Below are 18,152 nucleotides of genomic sequence, written 5' to 3' on the forward strand. Positions count from 1 at the left end.
GTGGGTGACCGTTTTCCTAGTTTCGGTGGGGATCCAACGAAATGTTTTTTTGAGAATGCGAAGAATGTTGAAGCAGGATGAAGAGACGGCGTTGACTTGTCTGTTCATCGAAAGTGAGGAATCCAGGATGACGCCCAGGTTCCGTGCGTGGTCTGTCGGGATGGGTGCTTTTTCAAGGGCTTCTGGCCACCAAGAGTCGTCCCATGCTGAGGGGGAGGTACCTAAGATGAGGACTTCTGTTTTATCTGAGTTCAGTTTCAGACGGCTGTGTTTCATCCATTCGGCTACTTCTTTCATTCCTTCGTGGAGGTTAGTTTTGGCGGTGCTGGGGTCATTGGTGAGTGATAGGATCAGTTGAGTGTCATCCGCGTAGGAGATGATGTTGAGGTTGTGTTGGTGGGCGATGGCCGCGAGGGGGCTCATGTAAACGTTGAAAAGGGTGGGGCTGAGTGAATATCCTTGTGGTACGCCGCAGATGACTTCAGTGGCCTCTGACTTGAATGGTGGAAGGCGGACTCTCTGGGTTCTTCCGGTGAGGAAAGAGGTGATCCATTCTAGTGCTTTTCCTTGGATTCCGATGTTTCTGAGGCGTTGTAGAAGGGTGCTATGGCAGACTGTGTCAAAGGCTGCGGAGAGGTCGAGGAGGATGAGGGCGACTGTGTCTCCATTGTCCAGTAGAGTTCGAATGTCGTCTGTTGCTGCGATGAGGGCGGTCTCCGTGCTGTGTTTTGCTCGGAAGCCGGACTGTGAGGGGTCGAGGGATTTGTTGGCTTCGAGGAAGGCGGCGAGCTGGTTGTTGACAGCTTTCTCGATGACTTTGGCCGGGAATGGAAGGAGCGAGATGGGGCGGTAGTTTTTGAGTTCGGTGGGGTCCGCTGTGGGTTTTTTCAGAAGGGCGCTGAGTTCAGCGTGTTTCCAGCTTTCCGGGAAGGTGGCGGAGTTGAGGGAGCAGTTGATGACGTCTCGGAGGTGCGGTGCTATGATGGAGTCTGCTTTGTTGAAGATGTGGTGAGGGTATGGGTCTGTGGTGGATCCTGAGTGGATGGAGTTCATCAGGCGGATGGTGTCCTCAGTGGAGATTGGGTTCCAGTCGGTAAGGATGTTCGAGGGGGGTGAGGGTCCAGCAGATGGTTGGGTGGGTTGGTCTCCGGGTTGGTTGTCGAAGCTGTTGTGGATGTCAGCAATTTTGTTGTGGAAGAATGAGGCTAGGGAGTCGCAGAGGGCTTGGGATGGGGTAATGTCGTTAGAGTTGGCCGAGGGATTGGTAAATTCCTTGACGATGTTGAAAAGTTCCTTGCTGTTGTGGGCGTTGTTATCTAGTCGGTCCTTGAAGGCGGTTTTCTTGGCCTTTCGGATCAGTTGGTGGTGTATGCGGGTGGCGTTTTTGAAGGCGTCCTTGGTGCTGGTGGTTGGGTCTTTTTTCCAGGCCTTCTCAAGGGAGCGGCAGAGTTTCTTGGATTTCTTAAGATCATCGTTGAACCAGGAGGCCTTCTTGCTGCCAAGTTTGCTTTGTCGTTTTTTCAGTGGTGCTAGGATGTTGGCGCTGTTGGATAGCCATAGGGTGAGGTTGGTGGCGGCTTGGTCGGGGTTTGAGGAGTGGGTTGGGGGGTTTAGAAGAAGCGAAGAGGAGATCTGTTCGGTGGTGATTTTGTTCCATTTTCTTTGTAGGGTTGGTTGGGGGTGGTTGTTGGATTTGGGCTTGTTGTAGTTCAGATTGGTGGTCTGAGCTGAGCAACAGGGTGTACTTCTTTTGGTAACTTTGGGAAGTAAGTACAAACATGTCCTGTAATAGACAGATGCTTAAGTGATTTTCTCCTTGGGGCAATGATGTGTTCTTATGAGCTAAGGGTGGACATGTTGTCTTCTCGGAACAGAATGGCATGCAACAACTAGTTCTGATGCAATGTCTCTGAGTGACTTGTTGCTACTCAACGGGTAAGGTCTGCAGCAGCCATCTCCACTAGACAATAAAATGTTGTTCATCATGAAAAGCCTTCACACACCCAGACACACCTGCAAGGGTCTACCAAACTTTGCACAAGCACCACCAGCACTGCAGCTTCACTGGCTGAAACAAGATTATTATTATTCTTTTTTGAGGAAAAGTGAATTTGTTTGTGAATATAAAACTTGTAAGAGCATGAAACTCTTAAAGAATAATATAATATCCTATTCCCCATTTGCCTATGTAACCCTTGCGGCCCCTTTCTGTGAATCTCACTTGCCTTGTCTTACTTCAGGAACTCGAGAGTAGCATGGGTCATTTTAAAATGTCATATTAAAGCACTTGTTTTTTAAATCCCCCTTATCTCAGGCTTCCCTTAGCACTTTGCCGTCAATGGGCAACAGAAGCTGTGATGACGCAAAGAAGCTTAATTTATTTAATTTACCAAGACTCTCTCTCATTGGACGTCAACGTGTCCCTCCTACCTAAGCACACCGCAAAATATATTTCTTAAATCAGCCAACTTCCACATGCCCCTCTTACCTCGCCCCTCTTGAGCATATCCCACTTGTTCATGATCTTCATGGCATAGACCTGTGTTGTCCTCTTCATTTTCACAACTGCAACCTTAAAGGGATTAAACCAACGGGAAACACTGTTAGAGAAAGGATTGCAAATGTATACCTCTAAGAGATGAGCGTGTGTCCTATGCATTCGAGTCATGTCTGCAGATGTAAAGGTGAAAGGTCATATCCTTAGGAGCACGAAGATTGCTTTACTATACAAATAAGAACTCAAACGTTTTATTTGTTGACTTCTAAATTACCTCAGTAGTTACTTATTACAACCACACAAATGAACCTGTTATGTAGCTGGCAAGAAACTTGAATTTGTAATGTTGGCTAAATGAGGTCCAAAGGTGGGAAAATAAAAGGGTACAGATCTGGCAATAGAGATGATGTACGCATGCTGGTCTCCATAAAGCCATTAATTTAACATTATTGATTGATTACCAGTTCAGTATATATATAAATGAGTGTTGTATTGGAACAAATGCCTTTTCTTATTTTAGATACCACTTACGCTATATTCTGAATGAGCTCATTAGGACTCGTGTACTGTTGTTATTTATTAGATTTTCTTACTTTACTTCATTAACTTAACGAATAAAATTACATGACGTGAATTAAACACCATCAATTATTAAGAAGCGAATACATACAGTATACATATGGCAGATTAAACTGCCATACATTAGTTAAAATGAACAAACATTTAGGGGCACATCTTTTGCCTACACCTCCATATTGAAAGTAAAAAGCGGGATACAGCAAAACACAAGAAAGCAATTTGATAATCCCTAACACCAAGAAGCCAACAACAGAAATAATCCACTTTTTCCTATTTTTAACATATGCTGGGCAGAAAAACAGAACATGCACCTCGGACTCCCTATCTACCCCACAGCTAGGGCAGGTATGTACTGTAGGGCTCTGTTTACTAGCTCATTTGCCAGTAAAATAATCGATTAGTAGACTGAACTGCATGTACACCTTTGAGGCAAGGGAGGCTCTATTTCGTCTAAATACTGTTCCAAGGTATAGTCTACCTTGATCGTAAGGAAGGAGTTGGTCAGAGTGCCATATGAGGAGAATACCAGCTGTTGATCCCTTTTGTATTGTCGGTACCACCTCTTTAACAGTGTTTTACTAACTGTCAGAGCGGCCTCCGGTTCTGTCCACAGATCCACACACTCTATCTTGTGAAGGACCGGGTTTTAAAACCCAGCGGCGTCAGGGAAAACGCCCGATACCTTCGAGTTCCCCTGCTTTGGCAAACAGAGACACGGGATACTTCTTGATGACGTCAAAGACCAAAGTTTATTGGCTGCAACCAGGAACAGAGATCTACGAAGCACACACGGCTGGTTCGCTAGAGACTGCACAAATTCAATGAGCGGAGCATGGTCTTTTATGCCAAAAATCAAGCCTCAGGCAACATTCTAAATTAGCATTGCATTCATACAAACTGACCAATGAGAGTGTGACAATTCAAAAGTAGCGTATGACGACAATCCCACTTTCCGTTGTCCAGCCCACCAGAAATGACCAAGCACATTCCAGGTTTCTTGTCGGATCAGGCCGGACAAACCCATCATAAAACCCTCAACCCAAATCAATGATTGTGTCGTAAAGGAAAGGCAGAAACAGATTGGAAGTGAGATAGAAAGGTGGGTGCAGTGTACTGTAAACTCGGGCATGTCCTACTCTTTGATCTTTATCAGACCAGCTGCTTAACAAGGAACTGGCTCAGCGAGGTCAGCCTCGGGCACAGAGTCAGTTCGGCCAGGTCATTCGGAACTCAGCTAAGGCATATGTGTCTCAAGGACTCGCTCGGCCGCAGTCATCGGCCTATGTGAGGACAACCATACAAAATGGCTGCCGTACACAAAATGGAACCCGAAGGTTCAAACGAAATCCTCGAATACGGAGTGTTCTCATTGATCGATTCACGCGAAAACACTCAGACACACTACACTCGTCGTTTGCGGTCTGCTGACACCAAAATCGTCTATTTCCAACGACCTTAATTGTACGGGTTCGGAACCATCGAAACTCACTCACGAACCACGGAACTACAGACCCTCCTTTTGCCCTTACATAGGCAACAGACCCAAACCCATGTCAATCTGAATCCGGATCTATATTCATCAGATCATCGATATGTTGCTGTACCATCATCCTATTACTTAGTACCTCTCTCTGGACAGGTCTCCTTACACACAAAGTAGCACAGAGGCCACAAATAGCAGGAGCACACTGTACACAGAGACAGAACAGGAAAAGGATAACTAAGACCATCCCAATGACCATCAAAATCTTCCAACCCCAAGTGGATATCAATCCCCATAACCATCCCATCAACGACCAATCTCCTTTGTCCAAATGGACAGAATCGGAGATCTTATGTAGCTTGGAAATGGCCTGGAAAACTGACGGAGCGTTGTCTGGAATGAAAACGCAGCAGCTCGATTGAATCAGTTTACAAACTCCACCTCGATCTGCTAGTATGACATCAAGGGCAACTCTATTTTGAAGTGTCATAAGTCTATCCGACTGGAGCTCAGCAGTCAAGTTACTAAGGGCACCGGCAGTTTCGACTATGGTGGACTCAACCACTCTCGTCAACAGGCGAATATTCCTGCTATTAGCCATGGGTCCCCAGAACGGCAGAAAACCCTTAAAGAAATCTCCCAACTCTTGCCCTGCAGTGTCTTCTTGACTAAAGAACCTCTAGAAACTCTCGTCTTATGGAAATCTGCCGCAGCTGTAAAAGTGGGAGGCAACAGGAAAGAAACAAAACATGTGCCCGAAAAATCAGGGGGCAACCATGTATATGCTTTGTCATAGCAAACAAAGTAGGTACCCTTAGCGGCTAAAAATGCTGGGGAAGACTGAGACGTAAATACATAGGTGTCAGTACAAACGCTCTTCCCTAACTGAGCTCTCGGATTCTTACCATTACCCTGCAGACAATAGCGACCCTGATGGGGCACTATCCAAATCGGTGGAGAACTTTTCGCTCGCTGGTTAACACTCAGACTAACTCCATATCCAGTAATATCCCAACCACTATATGGTTGTCTCTCATCCATCGGAATAGTTTCAATGGCATTAGTCCCTTTAACCATGTCGACTATGCCTCTTGCAACAGCACTATTCTTCGGATTGTCCTTCGGTGAACGTAGGGGATAGACACTATGGGCATAAATAAACATCGTTCTGTAAGCCCAAATCGAACCATTCAAACTAAAAGGCAAAACTAAGTACGGAATACCTTTATCAGTCGTATGGGGCATTAGACCACAGATACAACAGTTTGTCGTGTTCATCACTAACTGGTGTTGATGCAAAAGTTGAATAAAGGAATTATTGGCAAATTCCAGTCGTCTAACTACCTCGTGTTCAGGCAAAGGATGAAAAGAATGAGAAGAAATAGTAGGTGGAGGTGTAGGTTGCACAGTGGGAACAAACGCTACTTTGAAAGAGAATGTCACATAACCAATTATGAATATCATTAAACTCAATAGCAAAAATACACACGGTATTAGAAAACGTTTCTTTGAGATCAATTTACATATCTTTTTTCTAAAAATCAATGTGCGTGCAGGTCTCTCCAACTCGAAGAAATCCATCCTTAACTAAATATGCTGCTCGCGATGGTAGGGTGTTCTATGCTAAGGAATGCCTCTGTCAACCCAGGGCAACTCCCTTGGGCCAACCAGAACCCTCGACCTAGTGTCTCAGGCTTGCACTCCAAAGACTTTCGGCAACCGCGACCCTACAGCTGAACCCGGATGGCGGTTCGAAAAACAAAAATGAGTAGATCCTCGGTGGAGAGTTAACGTGCAAACAGAAAAATCATAAAAAAACTTTATTTATATTATTTGTCCATGACTCTCGGTCACAAATTATAGCGGCTTCTTCCAGACAATTCTTGATCTTTAAACAGGAGTTCAGACTCGGTAGTGTTCAATCGATTCGAAGGAGGCACAGCTTCTTGTAAAAGATCGTCGCTTTGTCTTTCAGAGTTCGTACCAATCAAACGAGCATCGCTGAATGGCAAAAATCGTGGAGCAGTGTCTGTTTCAGAGTCTGGAAGTCCCTCCTGGACCCACTTATCGTACGGTTAGGGCTATGGTGCGCGCTTACAGTGTACGCCGTGGATCCAGTTTCGCTTGGCTTGTACTCGGACCGCAGGACGTGTAGACAGGAGGACTTGAAAGGGTCCCGTCCAGCGGGGCTGATCGTTCTTGCTCCGCTGAAAGTTTCTGACGAACACCCACGTTCCAGGTTCAATAGAATGGCCTGGATCCTCAGTAGCTTGTGGTAGGCTATCGTGCACCTGTTGGTGTAAAACACGCAATTTAGTCGTCAGTTCGCGCAAGTAGTCAAGCAACACAGGATGTTCAATCTCACTAAATCTAATTGGTCTTGGCACACCCCAAATATTTGCTGGGCAACCAAAGACTACTTCATACGGACTCAGACCCATTCTCGAATGTACAGTCATTCTTGTGGACAAAAGCGCTAAAGGCAAAGCATCTGGCCATTGCAAACCAGTGCTCGCTTGGATTTTGGCCAATTTCAATTTAAGAGTGCCGTTATAGCACTTGACTAAACCAGCTGATTGGGGGTGATTTGCAGCGTGGAATTTCTGCCGAATTCCTAGTCCCTCACACACTCTCTTCATGACTTGACCCACAAATTCACTCCCATTGTCAATCCAGATAATTCTCTGCATTCCAAACCTCGGGAAAAATTCTTTTATCAGGACTTTCTCTGTAGACAAAGCAGTATTGTCCTTAAGGGGATAAGCTTCTACCCATCTAGAAAAAGAGCAAACAACCACTAAAACATATTTCAAGTTGTTGCATCTTTCCATGTGGATAAAATCTAGCTGCAAAGCCTCGAACGGATACGTAGGAGGAGCACAATGACCAGCTGGTGTTGGAGTTCCCTTACCAGGATTGTACATCAAACACACCATACAGTTCTTAACCAAGTTCTCTGCACATTTTGGAATTCCCGCATTCTGCCAAACCGGAGCCAACAACTTGCAAATCCCTTTCACGCTGATATGTGCCATGCCATGAGCCATTGTAACAACCGGAAGCACATACGCGTTAGGCAACAACCATCTCTGATGCTCTGACAAATCAGTCCAACAACCATTCGAATCCAATCTACCCTTACTTTCTCTCCATTCATTCAACTCTTTCTCTGTAGCTTCAGCTTGAATGGATTTCACACTCTCAATCGTATCTTCACACTTACTCTTCTCTGGAACCCATCTCGCCAGACCTGCAACATACATTCGACTCATCACATTCCTCGCAGTTTCTTTCGCAACTTCATCCGCAAACGCATTTCCGCGGCCAACATCATCCGTAACTTTCTTATGCGCACTCCATTTTACAATTGCTACTTGTAATGGCAAGGTAAGAGATTCGAGAAGTTCATTCACCAACTGTCCATGCTGGATCTTCGTCCCATGCGAAGTCAAGAACCCACGTTCACGCCACAAACGTCCAAAGCTATGAGCCACGCCAAAGGCATATTGGCTATCAGTATACACATTCACTCGTTTTCCTTTTGCCAACACACATGCTCTCGTTAATGCAATCAACTTGGCTGCTTGTGCTGAATTATGTGGAATACGCGCAGCTTCAACAATCGTATGCAAAGTCGTAACAGCATATGCCGCAGTCGTATCACCATTCGGCAACTTAAAGCACGAACCATCAACCCACAAAGTACCATTACATTCTGGAAGAGGAGTGTCCCTAAGGTCTACTCTCCCTTTCGTTTCTTCTTCAGTTCTCAGAAAACAGGCATGCTGTTCTTCACTATCATCAGTCTCAACTGAAATCGGCAACATCGTGGCTGTATTCAACGTGTTACATCGTTTAATTTGCACATGACTCGCTAACAACGTCAACTCGTAACCCGACAAACGAGCACTAGTTAAATGCTGTGTCTTGGTACGGTACAATAAGGTATCCACTGCATGTGGAACCATTACGATTAACGTGTTGTCCATAACCAAACCAGCAGACTGTCGAATTGAAACAGCCGCAGCCGCCGTAGCTCTCAAGCAACTCGGCAACGCTCTAGCTACCGGATCTAAAGTCGACGAAAAGTAAGCACATGGGCGTTGCTTATCGCCAAACTGCTGAGTCAACACTGACAATGCACATCCCTCTCTCTCGTGGACATACAATGTGAAAGGCTTACTGTAGTCGGGAGTACCCAACACAGGAGCCGAACACAACGCATTGCGCAATTCAGAAAAGCTCTTTTGACATTCGGCAGTCCAAGGAATAGGATTTGGAGTATCCTTAACTGTAAGAGCTATCAAAGGCTTCGTTAACAAAGAAAAATTAGGAATCCACTGTCTACAATATGACGTAATACCCCAAAACGCACGTACTTCTCTCTGTGTCGTAGGAACACTCATTTTCGCAATGTTTGAATTCTCTCTGGGGTCAGTTTCCTTCCCTCCTTCGATAAGAGGTGACCTAAGTAGGTTACTTCTTGTCGACAATATTGCAACTTGGAGAGGGAAACTTTATGATGAAAATCAGGCAAGTGACGTAACAACGACAAAGTAGCTTCCCTACAAATGTCCTCAGTATCAGCGGCGACTAGCGAGTCATCAACGTATTGAATAAGGGCTGCACCATCTGGTAAAATCAACAAATCAAGTTGCGTCTTCAAAGCTTGGCTATAGATCGATGGACTCTCGCAATAGACTTGAGGAGCGCACTTAAAGCGGAAATTTCGACCTCCTAAAGAGGATCCAAAGATGTCCCTACTCTCCATGGCATTCGGGATGCTGAAGAAAGCATTCTTCAAGTCGATCACCGAAAACCAGGTGGCAGTAGCCGGAATCAGGGTCAACAAGGCAGTGATATCAGGCACAACAGGAAATTGTGGAACAACAATTTTGGTCACTTCGCGAAGATCAATGACAAACCTATATACAGGAGGATGTGAAGAATCAGTTCTCTTTAGAACAGGCAAAACAGGACTATTGCACACATTACCTTTCGTTTCCTCAATGACACCCTTGTCGATCAGATCATAAATGATCGCTAAAAGTGCACGCTCACCATCACTCGAAATACGATACTGTGGAATGCGCGGTAACTTCGCATTCGCCTTCAGTGTCACAACATATGGGGGAATTTCCAGTAGGCCCACATCATTTGGACCAGTAGCCCACAATGAATCTGGTAAAGAATACAATTCCGGTGGAAGACTATCTTTCGACATGTACATTGGAGAGATCACCCTCTCACCTAAAGTAAGATGTACTCCTGACGGAGAACAATACAGTGTCGCATACAATCTCTTCAATAAATCCAATCCCAACAAATTCTCATTGCAACCTGTAGTCAAAAGAAGGGGTGCTTCGAACTTACGAGGACCAACAGAAAGAGACAACGGAGCAGAAATCGGATTTGTAACGGGGGCATCAGAGTGCATAATAGAACTCTTTGTAGCACCAGTATCTAGCAGAAAAGGTTCTGACACACCTGATGCAATCACTTCAACATAGGGTCCACTCTGATCTACTGGAACTGAAACAACTCCCTCTCTTTGTCCATGGCTGTCCTAACAATCATTACCATTTGCTTCATCACCTTCAACATAGTAATCATCCACATAGTACTGTGCTGTCCTACCAGACGAACCTTGCTGTTGATCAAAACTATTCATTGAGTTCTGTGGAGGCAAAGGACGTACGTTCTGCCCGCGACCTCTACCTCTAGGCGCTTGTTGAGCACCTCTACCTCGTACACCAGAAGCACCATTCGTGCGCTGTAACAAAACCGGACAACTATTCTTGTAATGACCCTCTTCTTTGCAATACGCACACTGATTAGGCCCATACGGGAAATGCTGGTGAGAAGGCTCGATCCTTTGCGAGTTTCTCGAATATTGCTGAGGTTGCTGATAATCGCGCTGACTATTAGTACGGGGTGGATAAGCTTGTTGTGGAAGAACTTTAGTCTTCAATTCCTTAGTTTTCTTATCCGCTTTCTCTAACTCATCTTCAGTGGCGGCTGGTGACATTTGAAAGTGGTGGGCGTAAAATGCTAATCATACTGCACCGTAGCGAGCGAGCGCAGCGAGCGAGCCCGAACCCCCTAAGGAGGGTTTGAGGGGATTTCCCCCCAAGAAAATTTTGAAAAAAGCGTGGACAAATTGTGCATTTTCAAGCAAATTTGAGAAAGCAGGAAGGTTAATAAAGCAATTGTGAAAGTGCAGTTATTGCATTAATAGATGTCAGGTAGCTGCTTATTCAGTATAACCACAGAGCTTCATACATAACACTCCAATTTTATCTTTGTAGTTTGCATGCAGCTCTTAGATGACCGTTATTAGCTCGCAGTTGTATGTTAGGATTTTAACTTAAAAACTGCAAGTAACAAAAGGATCTCTCTGACAAAAGCAGTGACTCACTGACCTATTTCCATCATGTGCATTTTGTGATATGCATCAGGTACATGTTCTTTGCAGCAGGCACATTAACCTTCTGTGCTACCTTTCCATCAGTCAAAACTTCCATTAGACAAAACTCTAATCTCTCTCTAGGAAAAACATTAACAACATCCTTGGTGCAACAACACCTTTAGGAACTTGACATGGGCTGTGATCTATGCTGCCTAGCCTTGGCTCTTCTTGTCAGCAATTAACCAGTGGGAGCCTGAGGTGCCTGAAGCCCTCAGCTGGTGACTGGGGCTCTTCTAAGGCATCCTTCATGCTTACGACTGCTTCTTCACCCTGCCTTCACTTGGAATCCTACATTAAGGCTTTTCCACTGAAGAAACAAGGACCAAACGTTTGGGGCAAAATGTATCTTTTCATTCCTTATTGGGCAACACCTCATGATTGCCTTCCCCCTGTTTTCAGTTTGCTCTCCCATGCCCTCCCACCTGCCCTCTGTTGTCATCTGGCTTCCCCAAAGGGGAATGGAAAGGTGGGGGGATTGAGCAGTGCTCAGTTAGCAACAACAAAACTGTAAAAATAAGGACAATGTGTAACGTAAAGGTGTGAAACAAGAGGCCCAGCCTTACAAGTGGTGCTGTATAGAGCCTCCAGAGATAAGCCATTAGTGCACTGTGTGTTGGTTCTGGAAAGGCAGGCCTAGAAGAAACAGCGGCAACGAGTGCAGTAAGTTGGGGTGTGCATGGGCAGACGTTTGTGGATGTCCACAGTTGGCCATACAATCAGAAGGGGGCTGCCAGACCAGAACCATATATCTAGACAGGTGGGTTTTGGCTGCAATACTAGTCCTGGAAAAAGGCTTGGAGCGGCAGTGCTGCAGTGCTCGGAAAGGAGTGCCTCAAAATCTAGGGTTAAGGCACACCAACTCAGGGAAGAAAAAAGTTCTGCCAAGGCCAACAAATCTAGCAAGTACTACAGAGACAAAGAATCAAAAAACTTCACTGTCATCTGCAACAAATCTTAAGGCATATGTGAGAAGGCACACATTCTACGAATCTGAAATGTGTTTAGTTTCCTTTTTCGCTCCTTATTTCACATTTTCCCTCATTGTTTGAAGCCTCCCTGCCTTCCCTGCCTCTCCCTCCCTGTCGCTTCATAGTCCTCTGTTTTCTTTTTTCAAGTTTCTTTCTCTCCCTTTTTTCAGCTGTCTGTTTGTCTTGTGCTGTCTCTCTCTCTTTCCCTATTTCCCTATTCTCTCCTCATTTTATATTTCTCTTCTTTCTCTCCATCTTTTCTTCTGTCTCTTGCACACTCCCTATTCATTTCTCCTGTTCTCTGGCTTTCTCGCCTTCTTTTCTCCTGCTTTTTCTTTTTTCTTGCTGTCACTAAATCTCTCTCTGTAAAACTGTGTCTTTCCCAATTTAATCCCGAATTATGTCTCTCCGCATCTTTGTATTTATTCTGTCTCTCCCTTTCTCTGCCTCTCTCCCTATCTGCCATTCCACTTTCTCTCTTCCTCTCTTTGCATGTCCTACTGCTCTCTCTGTTCCTGTCTGGGATTCACCCAGGCTCTGAGTGACTTTGTATTTTCTGCCTCAGTTTGGCTGTCTCAGAGTCCCTGTCTTATGTCTTCCTCTTTCTTTCAGTTTCTGTCTTGGTGTCACACTGGCTGCTAAAGTCTTTATCTTTTCCTCTCTCAGTCTTTCCTCATCTTTATCCGCCCCTCCCTTACTTTGACTCCCCCTCTCCTGTCTCTTTCTTTGCGTCTGAAAAAAGCTGTTACTGGGAAAATAAAGAAACATAAGTAAACATCTTGAAATTAAACAGTATTCCTGTGATCCTTTTCTGTTCCTTCGCTCGGCTCAATGACACCTAGTAGTGGCCCCTAACAATTAGTGAGTATATTTTTATTATTCGTAAATCGCATATCTTAGTGAAGAAATGCTGTTTGATACACTATTCAGTCAATAGAAATTAAACTTGCACACTCTCAGTGCTGACACATGCTGCCTGTAAGACAACAACTGCATCTTCTAATGTCTTATTGTAATGTAACCTCACACTAAGTACAACAGAAAGGATGCCACTGCACACTTAATTCACCTTGTCCAAATATGTTAAAATTCAACACTCGGTCAGCTCCTGAATGCACATCTATGATAAGGCCACACTAGTGCTAGGATACATGACAACAATATCAACTACCACACCTTCCCAGAGAATGCACTAATAACCACTGAGTAGGGTTTCTTTCCAAGTGCCAGACTCTGCCGGAGATGACAACGGCAGAGCCGGTCTCGCTCCCCAGCGTCCGCTCATCACCTGCTGGGTTTGGGCAGGGCTATCCCCTTGCACCAAGAGTTGGGCCTGCCCAGGTGTAGGGAGGTGCGGGGGGGGTGGGCGATATGTAGGACTGCGCCGGGTCGGCACAAGGGGTTTATAGTTAAGGGCATGGCAGGGGTGACTGACATGGGGGGCCGTGAGGCGCGGACCCTTCCGGTAACATATTGGGTGCAGTGAGTGAGAGGGCCACCCTGGCCGTGCGTCATGGGAGTTGAGCTGCAGTGGCCGGCAAACAGTCGGTGCGCAGCCCAGGAGTTACTGCCTGGGGAGGCTGGGATAGTTCTTCCTCCACTGCGCCGGGCTTTGCAGGCCGGGGTTGTGCCAATAGGAACTTTGCACACTGATGCATGTGGACTGTCTGCAGTCATGTAAAGAAACATTTATGTATTTTTTCATTGGTTTTAGGCATGATTTTGCTTTCTGTTCTGGTCACAAAGGATACAACTATTGATTCATGTGAATCGAAGCATCTCCGACACCACCAGTACTTCTAATTGCAGTGCAACATCTCTTCACTGCAGTCCGGCACTTCACTCAAAGTGCTGTCAGTAGCAGCACTGTCTATTGGTCAGACCACACTGGGCACCTTTCATAAACCAATGGCGGAAGACATGCGCAGGCATTGCTGTTTACACTTGGTGATAGCCATGACACCAGTAGTGAGTGGGTTACTTCATCACTCTAATCAACCACGCACAGCTTCTTGTTGATATTGTGCCAATAGACATTGATGACAATCATACATGTAATGCACACTGCTGTCCACATGCCAAGTCCAACTCTGTCACAAACAGGGACCCTGAAAGCACTTTAACCTCTTCGATGCCAGGGTCTTCGGCAATTCCATTCACGGATGTTTACTGAGTTCTAAACAGCTTAAATGTGGATTTGGTAACTATGCAAGGGAGCTCATTTGTTCAGATGTTCCTGCCATTGTGTGCACTGGGTGCTTTCAAACTCTGTTTGTCATATGGTATGTCCGCTTGAGTGTGTGTATGTGTCGTCCGTGTGAAGTGAACGCATGTCAGGATCACCACCTCAGATGGTCCGATCACAGTCCTAGGCCGCGGCGAGAATGGATATGGAAGGGGCCGCGAGCTCCTCTCACGGGACAGCAGAGCGGGAACCAACCACCCTCTGGTGCCCTGTGAATGATTACCGTGTGACCTATGAAGAGAGTGCTGTCAGTTATTAGTTAAACTAGCATTTGAGGGTGAAACATTCTACGTTATATAACGCCTTTTGTCCCCGTTTGTTGCCTGGTCCCGCTTATGCTGAAACACTGATTGTGAGATGTCACTATCCTAATAAGGATTATAATAATAATGTTGAGCCTTACTATTTAATAACAATAATAATGAACACTACTAATGATAAATACAATATTGCCAACAATCATGCTATCAATCACAGTACAAATCAAGAACATAAACCGTATCAACATAATATGGCAGCAGTGTGAATTTGAGCCCAGCGGCAAAAAGAGCATGGCATTGGGGGGGCCGTGAGGCGCGGACCCTACCGGTGACATATTGGTTGCACTGCACTGCAGTAGTTACAGCAGTGCCTGACACTGAGGGGGCCACTGTCCACTGGTGTGCGCGCAGCGCGAGCCCTCCCTGGCCTGGCCTGGCGGCGTGGTGTCATGGTAGTCGAGCTGCCCCTCACCCAGCCCAGTGGCCGGCAAGCAGTCGGTGCGCAGGTGACAGGTCACAGGAGTTACTGGGGAGGCCGCCTCTCAGGCTGAGTTTAATAGTCTTAAGTGCGCACTGAGCAGACAAAACAAATTCCCCCGCAGCCCGCAATCATAGTGCACACATAGCGAACACGGAGAGACCAATCACAGGGAGGTAATGCTCTTACCCAAGCCTCCTTAACGCAGCCCTGTCACACACAGTGTAAAAAACGTACATTGACTGTACTGTTGTTGTCTTAGTGAGTACAACCAGCGGCGAGCCAAGCACGAGGTGAGGGACACGACGACTGGACTGGACACTCTCTCATGACTCGTGGCGCAACAGGCACTAGCGCTCCTGGCGCAGTGACGTACCAACAACACTAGAGGAAATGGCCAATCCACTGCATGGCTTTGCATACGCCATGGTGTGATTGGCCATGCAGTGCGGCATGAGCAACCACCACACCCACCATCACAACCACCACCATCACCACCACCATCACCACCAGCATCACCACCATCACCACCACCACCACCATCACCACCACCACCACCACCATCACCACCATCACCACCACCACCATCACCACCACCACCACCACCATCACCACCACCATCACCACCACCATCACCAACATCACCACCATCACCACCATCACCACCACCACGCGCGGCAGCAACATCTGTAGTCAGTGTGGTGACTCCAGCCAATCCTGGCGCAGCACTACTGCGCCAGGATTGGCTAAGAGCAGCGTTATTCCTGCCCATAATGAGACCTGGGGGCCTGGGTCCCTGCCAATGTCCGAGTTACAATTTAGAGAGGAAAGAAGCAGTACTTCGAGTGTGCATGCTTGGGCCAGTACTAAAAATTACTAGGCCTTACTTTGACATGCGCACACTCACTGCTGCAGCTGCTGGCCAAATCTCTATTCTGTTCCGCTGTCACTCACTGCCGCAGTCCCGCCCCCACAGTTCTTCCGCAGCACGATGTCCCCAGTTCAGTCGGGCTTGTCCCGGCAGAGCTCTCTCCAGGCGAGTCACGAGAGAGTGCGCTCTCAGAAATAATTTTAATTAGGACTACTCAGTGTCCTTCTTCTGTCTTTATAACCCTGAGCCTTAGTCCTACATCACTGTCTCTAGTTGCCCAGGGTTTCACATGCCGGCTGATTGTCCTTCCTTACTGTTAGTATATTACCTCGAGCATGGACGCCTAGTATGAAGGTACTCCTCCAATCTAACGCAACAAAATAAAAGCTCAGCTCCCGCTGCTTTCACCTCAGCCGACCTGCACACCTGACAGCAAACAAAGGTGAGTATAAGCCGATGCACGTTGAGTCTCACAATACAGTGTACAGCGACGAAATAGTCTCTTGCTAGTGCACGTGCGCTCTCCTAGGTGTGGCCCGGATCACCGCACTTGGGACAATAGCTTCCCCTTACAGTGGTAATAACAAGTATGAGTTTCACGCTCCAGTGAAGGGGTGGTGCTGACAGTTCTGAAAAGGGGTAAGTCTAGCACGAGAAGAGAAGACACAATACCCAGCAGGTAGGAAGGAGCTCCCTTGTGCTTACGAGGGCTATCTACAGTTGGAGCAGGTAAAGGGAAAACAATTGAAGTCGTTTTCTGTGTTTTTAGAAGAAAATGGCATTGTGTCACAAACTGCCTACTGTATGACCTGGTTGCCCTTTAGTCAGTCCGGGCTTTCTAGTCTTTGGCATGCTGAGCTATTTTATCTCATACTTAAAACAAAAAGCGAAATTGCAAGTCACGTTCTCTTTATTATAGAGCAACATCTGTCTGATGGCATGCCTAACCGCATTTGTAAAATATGAAAAAAAGAGATTTTGAAAAAAGAATCTGTAAACAAATTTAAGCAGGAAAACCCTAAATTAAATACGTTTAAGCTATACAAATCCGGAGTCTCCCCACTGAATTGGGTATTTTGGCATATTCGTGAAAGTATTGCTCATAACATGCGATGTCTCTTTCTTTCATAGGTACATTAGGAAAAAAAACCTGGGAAATGAATTTACATTAATTGGCTGAAATATATTTCATTACAATATGTGTTTTTTCTGACTCCTGAATCTGGTGGGCACTTCTCTTCAAGCCATAGCTGTTTGTAACGCTGATCTTAGATCGTCCCTAAAACACTTAGGAGAAGAAAAACGAATGCGTATGGCTTGTACGAAATTGCGTAATTGTTTTGTGGAATTTCATGAAATTGTTTGCAGAATGGCACTTTAAGAACAAAATATATATTTTTAGTATCTTGCATAACTTGTATTGTGGAACCACCCGAAATAAATCTGTAATTGACCATTAATAATAACGCAATCTTTCTAATGAACACTAGCTTTTGAACTTGCATCTTTGCGTCAGAAATAATATTTTTTAATTGGCGTCTTACTTTAAACACATTCAGTTACCTTAATTCTCTGTCCACAAAACTGCGTAACCATTCCAGGTCAATATTTTTCAAACTTTCGAGTTGTCCTGTCAGCATGGCTTCTGTCTCCTCTCTGACTACAGGCCCGAAATAATCCATTCAGACCTGTCTCCGAGTCCAGAGTTGAAGCGCTGGAGATCAAATGGCAGCCTCAATAAAGTCCCGCAGTTAGCAGCACAGGAAACCGACACCTCCTCGAGGCTGCAAAGTGTCTTTTCACAAGTCAGTCACTATGGCAAACAGCGCACAATCGACTTTTGCACTTCCCGCCTGCTTGCAGCCTCTACCCCACCCCTCCACAACTCGTCATAGGGCAGGTACCACCCCCTGTGACGAATCAGGAAAGGGTGGAGTAACCATCATCTCCTCTCCCTGACTGACGTGGATCCCCGGTGCTTCAGGGCTTCAACTTGAAGCGCCCGGGCAAAACTTTACCCCCACGTCATCAGGGGGTGGAGACTTGAGCTCGAGTCTATGTCTTTGCCGAGCTGATGACCTCACAGACCTCAGGGATGTGAGCTCATCCGCCCGGCAAATACATTAGACTCAGGCGCCAGCTCTCGTCCAGAGGCAGAAAGTTTAGGAATGCATCGGACTGGCTGGCAATGTGTCAGCACATCAACTGCCTTGCCCCCAACAAACGTGTGCACATTTTTTTTTATAAATAATTTCCCTTAAAGATTTTTTTTACTTTAACAATGCCGATGCTGTGGGGATGA

The 18,152-nt window shown here is 46.0% G+C and overlaps 1 protein-coding gene across 3 annotated transcripts in view; it reads right to left on the minus strand.

Annotated features, from left to right (window-relative positions):
• Positions 1-18,152, minus strand: part of DMPK (DM1 protein kinase) — an 809,400-nt gene that overhangs the window by 416,304 nt on the left and 374,944 nt on the right. For all 3 annotated transcript variants that reach the window (XM_086938460.1, XM_086938459.1, XM_086938458.1), the window contains exon 3: positions 2,489-2,572. In XM_086938460.1, the coding sequence (XP_086794586.1) occupies positions 2,489-2,572 (84 nt within the window). The remainder of the gene's footprint in view (positions 1-2,488; positions 2,573-18,152) is intronic.

The sequence above is a fragment of the Lissotriton vulgaris genome, chromosome 9, assembly GCF_964263255.1.
Source record: "Lissotriton vulgaris chromosome 9, aLisVul1.2, whole genome shotgun sequence".
Lineage (NCBI taxonomy): Eukaryota > Metazoa > Chordata > Amphibia > Caudata > Salamandridae > Lissotriton > Lissotriton vulgaris.